This window comes from Geospiza fortis, unplaced genomic scaffold (assembly GCF_000277835.1).
Source record: "Geospiza fortis unplaced genomic scaffold, GeoFor_1.0 scaffold236, whole genome shotgun sequence".
Classification (NCBI taxonomy): Eukaryota; Metazoa; Chordata; class Aves; order Passeriformes; family Thraupidae; genus Geospiza; species Geospiza fortis.
The window spans coordinates 532,500-538,299 of NW_005054568.1; the positions used below are offsets into that span (position 1 = coordinate 532,500).

Genomic DNA, 5,800 nt, shown 5'->3' on the forward strand with positions numbered 1-5,800 from the left:
GCTCTGTCCCAGCCCCACACGGGCAGCCTGGCTCCTGCCCACACTGCTGCTCCCCTCTGGCTCCCACCTCCCCGCGGATTTCCCTGCCCTTGGCCGTTCCCTGTGCTGGGAGCTGACAGCCAGAGGGTGTCCCCATGCCAGCTGGCAGCTGGCAGAATGCAGAGGGTGCATGCCCAGCTCCTGTGCCCGCACACCCCTCGGGGTCACAGCCTCATCCCACGACAGTGTCTCCTGCAGCTCGGGGATCCAGTCCTGGCCTAACCTGGCACCCTTGGGACCCTCCTCCCTCTCACCCTGCTCCCTGCAGGAGGCTGTGGGGCCAGCAGGACGGCTCCAGCTGGCAGCCAGAGCCTCTGCCTGTGCCAGCAGCTCCCGGAGCTCCTGCAGGGCCCCAGGGCCCATCAGGGGTTCCCTTTCCTGGCCCTGGCTGCTCTCACTTCCCACCCCGGAGCTCGAGGATGCCCTGTCCAATCCCATGTCATTCCCAAGCCCAGACAAAGCCCCCGGAGCCCATCCCTGCTGGCTGCTGTCTGAGCTCCTGCACTCAGGGTCAGCAAGGGCACCCTGAGCCCTTCTCCCCCCAGCCTGGGGACCCCTGCCCGAGGAGCAGCTGGGCAGGTCCTGCTCTGCCCCAGCACGTCCAGGGGACCCCTCTGTGCCACCCCCCTCCAGCTGGGGGCCTGGCACACTGCCCTGGCTGGCGGGGGAGTCCCCAGAGAGCGTGGGGGAGCTGGCACTGAGCTCCCGGGGGGACAGCAGGTCCTGGTCCTGCTCCGAGCCAGCTGCGGAGCCCACGGAGAGGGACACGCTCAGAGGGGACACGTCCGAGCCAAAGCTGGCCTGGGACATCTCAAAGGCTGGCAGCAGCGCACCTGCAAAGGAACAGGACACAAATGAGTGTCTGCAGGCTCCAGAACACAGCAAACATCCCTTCCTGTTTGTGCTACGGGGCGCACAAAGCAAGGGGAGGACTCAAATACTGAACATATTTCAGGTGCTGTTCTCAGGATGAGACTTGAACCAAGATTTCTGTGAGAATTGTCTCCTGAAAGGAACCTCAGGAGTACTTCAGATAAATATCAAAGAAAATACAAACTTATCAGAGAATTACAGAATATCCAGAGTTGGATGGGATCATCCATCCAGCCCCTGGCCCTGCACAATCCCACCCTGTGCACCTGGGAGCAGTGTCCCAACCCTCTGCAGCTCTGGCAGGGCTGGGTGTTACAAAACTACACTAATTTGGGCGATGATGATAATGGGTGGATGGATTTAGGAACAGATCTGGTCAGTTATAAAAGTACTGACATTTCATCACACTGAACACACCAAGAAATGCCAGAATGCAAAAGAAACCAAGAATTATTCCTGTCCCAAGAAGGAAAGGTCTGCTCGCAGTCCTTCAGTCTCAAGATACAAACCATTTCCTCCTGCAGGACTCTTAGAAAAAGAGAAATAAAGGGAATAAAGGCCCTGTGTGCCTGGCAGCTGCCCCACAGCCACACTCCTTGGCAGAGGTTTGAACACTCCCCAGTGCCCAATCTGCTGGCATGGCAGAAGATGCAGTGCCAGGAGCCCCCTGAGCCCAGGGCAATGGGGTCTGTGCCCTCCTGCTGGAACCCTGCGTACCGAGGGTTTCACACTTTCTGGGCTAAAAAGCACTGACCCCCAAGAAAACTCTGCATTTGACCTGAGACCATAGAGAAAGCTTCCAAAATTGTGTGATAAACTCAGATCACGAGGGTATCGTTTAAATAAATGTATGTAATGTTACAAAGTAGGAAAGTCAGAATTTAAAGTTTTAGTAATATATAGTAATATATATAATAAAGTCTTATATAAAATATAAAAATATATAATAAAGCTTTAAAAATATATAGCAATTATAGTATTATGCAGTATTTACTATATATTATTATATAGTATTTAGTCAGATATAAAACAAGTTTTAAAACAATAACTAATCCTTCTGCTTCACCTTCTTCATAGGTTTAAGTAATATTATGTAATTAAATAAAAAAGTCCACATTACAAACCACGAATAATTGGTTATTAATAACAACCTAACCCAATAATTGTTAGTTATTACCTAATTATAATTAGTTATACTATATATAACAATTGTAATTAGTTATATAATAATAATATATATAGCGTATATTATTAATATTAGTTCTATGATAATACAATACAATAAAATATAATTTAATGTAATACATTAATAATATTATATAATTATAATATATAACAAAATTGGTTATTGATAATAACTAATAATTAGTTATCATTATATAACTAATAATAACTAATAATTCATTATCTGCAGTTATTAGTAATAAGCTAACCCAATAATTATTAGTTAGTTATTAATAATTATAACTAATTATAACATATATAACAATTATAGTTATATAATAATAATTATATATAACATATTATTAATAATATATAATATAATGTAATGTAATAGATACCAATTATAATTAGCAATTAATAATAACCTAAGCCAAGCAAAGAAACCCCAAAGGCCGGTACCCTCCCGTCGCCCAGAGCCCCCATACCCTGAGCCTGTGGGGGGACCCTGTCCAGAGGGGCCGTGTCCAGGGGGGGCTGCAGGCTCCTGAGCCCCCATGGGGAGAACTCCAGCTCCCGGAGGGGCCCGCGGGGCACGAAGGGGGCCAGGATGGTGCCAGGGGACTGCTCGATGCCCAGGTTGCGCAGGTACACCTGGGGGGGAACAGGGACAGTCAGCACTGAGGGCAGGGGGACATCCTGAGCTCTCCTGGCACTGCATTGCCCAGGTTGCACAGGTACACCTGGGGGGGAACAGGGACAGTCAGCACTGAGGGCAGGGTGGATCCTGAGCTCCCCTGGCACTGCATTGCCCAGGTTGCGCAGGTACACCTGCGAGGGAACAGGGACAGTCAGCACTGAGGGCAGGGATGGATCAGGAACAATCAGCACTCAGGGATCAGGAACAATCAGCACTTGGGGCAGGGATAGATCAAGAACAATCAGCACTGAGGGCAGGGATGGATCAGGAACAATCAGCTCTGAGGGATCAGGAGCAATCAGCCCTCAGGGATCAGGAGCAATCAGCACTCAGGGATCAGGAACAATCAGCATTCAGGGATCAGGAGCAATCAGCACTCAGGGATCAGGAACAATCAGCATTCAGGGATCAGGAGCAATCAGCACTCAGGGATCAGGAACAATCAGCATTCAGGGATCAGGAGCAATCAGCACTCAGGGATCAGGAACAATCAGCATTCAGGGATCAGGAGCAATCAGCACTCAGGGATCAGGAACAATCAGCACTGAGGGCAGGGTGGATCCTGAGCTCTCCCAGCCCACTGGGCACTGCAGGAGTGGGCACTGCATTGCCCAGCGGAAGGTGGATCCTGAGCTCTCCTGGCACGCTGGGCACTGCAGGAGTGGGCACTGCATTGCCCAGGGCAGCCTGAGTCCCAGCCTTGCCTGCTGGAAACTCCATCCCCACACACACACAAAGGTTTGGGCTAAAAACACAAAGGTTTGGGTTCAAAGCCTTCTCCCTCCCCACTCAGCTGCTGCTCAGGAAACACTGGCAGGCTCAGGAACTGCAGGCAGCAGCAGGGAAGCTCCTCATTTCTTAGGACAATTTTGGTCAAACCTTCCAGGCAAATAGTTGGGAGCACTTTTGTCAGAGCTGGTTTACACACAGATGTTATATGCAGGAAAAAAACAGCCAGAATTTTCCTTGGCTTCATCACCTGTAGGGCAAATTAATTTCAACTCATCCACACTATGTCCTAAACTAGCCAGGAAAATGAAATAAATTACCTTACACATCACAGACAGCTCCATTTCCTATGACTTTACCATAAACTTCCACATTACCAGCCAGATAAGTGACCTGATCTCCTTTACCTTCAGGGATTTATGGGAGCAGCATTCCTCAGAACCAGGCTGGAGAGTGTGTAATTATAGCCAGGAACAGAAGTCATCTCTCTGTCTCATGAATTTCATTTCAAACACCCTCCCTCCAATATTTATATTTGTTTCACCACGGGTTTGCAGAGACAACAGAGTGAAAAGAGCTTCCAGAGCACATTCCCCAAGACCTGATGATTATGGAGTCATCTTGTGAGAGGAGCAGCCTCTTACTCAGAGGATAATTACATGTTTGTCATTACCATAAATCTGCATCTCATTTGCTCCACCACTCCCAGCTATCAGTGCCCTCAAGGTGCTGCACAGGGCTCTCCCCTGGCTCCAGCCCCTGGTTCAGGAGAAACCCGGGGCAGCCACACAGGACAGAAAGGAGGGAAGGCATCAAGAGGCTCTGAAGGTGAGGAACACACCAAGAGTTCAGAACTGAGGCCTCAGAAGCTGGAGCACAGTGAAAAAGCAGAGTGAGAAAAGCACAGGAAAAAAGGAATTTCATTTCCAAGGAGTCAGGTTGGGTTTGCTGCTCCTGCAGAGCTGGGGGGTCAGCTCTCCTCACTGAGCACCTGAGCCTGAACCTCACATTTGGACACGGAGAGCCTGGTCTTTGAGAGAGCCACCAACCCTCCCTTCCCTCTCCTCCTGCTCCCCTGGAGGGGATTAAGCCTTTTCTGACCCAGAGATGGGGTAAATGGGAGGTGTTTTAAAACTTTTATTCCATTTTCAGTCTCATGTGAAGGGTGAGACAATACAGACGTTAGAATTCACACCACCACAATCGGAAGTTAACTATTTCCTAATTACCATACACTGTAAGTGTTTCTTGGTCTATCACCTTTAGCCACACCATGCTGTACATGTCTTAAGACAATAATTCAAAATTACCCCTCGTGGGTCCCACTACAATGCACCTTTCACAGTTCTATTTCTCCAAAGTATCCAGATCTATTTGCAAAGCCATCCTTTAAAACTTGTTTCTGGTTCCATTTCTCTCCCAGCAATGTCTGTCCATTCCGTGGCATTTCTAAGTCAGCATTTCTTGTCTCAAAGTTTGCACATTTTGAAAATTCTCTACAAATCCATTTCCCACACCCTGACTCACTACCCCTGGGAAAGACAAGAGGCCTTTCCCATATCCAACCCTGTCTTTGCCCATGTTAAGTAGTACTAAAAGTTATTTTCCACCTCTATTTAAAATAAGCTGAACCAGTACCATGGATGAAATCCACTGTGGCACAACCCTGTGTAAAACCAGGGCTTGTAGTGATTGGATCCTCTCCTAAAAGAGCAGTGGGGGGGAATGGAAAAGTGAAAAACAAATGGAAAGCTCTGAAAAACAAATGGAAAAGTGAAAAACAAATGGAAAGCTCTGAAAAACAAATGGAAAAGTGAAAAACAAATGGAAAGCTCTGAAAAACAAATGGAAAAAAACATATAACTGAAAAAAAATGGATAACTCTAGGAAAAGAAATGGTTAACCTGGGGGGAAAATTGATAATTCTGGAAGCAGAGTTTGAATTAGAGCCAAACTTACCGGGATCCTTTCTTCAATATTCAGCTCTTCTTTCTTGGGAGTCTCCAGGGCTGCTCCAGAGGGGATGGGGCTGTTCCCTCCTGCACTGGGGCACGGCCTGGGCACCAGCAGGGCCCCCTGAGGCTCCTCAGGGCCAACAGGGAAATTCAGACTCTCCAAGGAAATGGCTCCAAAGCTGTCCACGATGTCGTGGCCACTGGGAATACTGAGGCTGAGGGACTGATCTCCCTTCTCCCCACAGTCCTGGTGCTCCTCTGCTGGGGAGCTCCCATGCTTTGCAAGGAGCTGAGCAGCACTGGACACAAGCACATGTGGGGCTGAGCTTCGCCTCGCGGCGCT

The 5,800-nt window shown here is 48.5% G+C and overlaps 1 protein-coding gene across 1 annotated transcript in view; it reads right to left on the bottom strand.

Moving 5' to 3' along the window:
• LOC115948857 overlaps nucleotides 1-5,800 on the bottom strand; it is a 32,218-nt gene that overhangs the window by 9,219 nt on the left and 17,199 nt on the right. The window contains exons 2-4 of the mRNA XM_031064192.1: nucleotides 5,462-5,798; nucleotides 2,562-2,727; nucleotides 21-872 (exon numbers count right to left, since the gene is read on the bottom strand). Coding sequence (XP_030920052.1) covers nucleotides 21-872; nucleotides 2,562-2,727; nucleotides 5,462-5,798 — 1,355 coding nt within the window. The remainder of the gene's footprint in view (nucleotides 1-20; nucleotides 873-2,561; nucleotides 2,728-5,461; nucleotides 5,799-5,800) is intronic.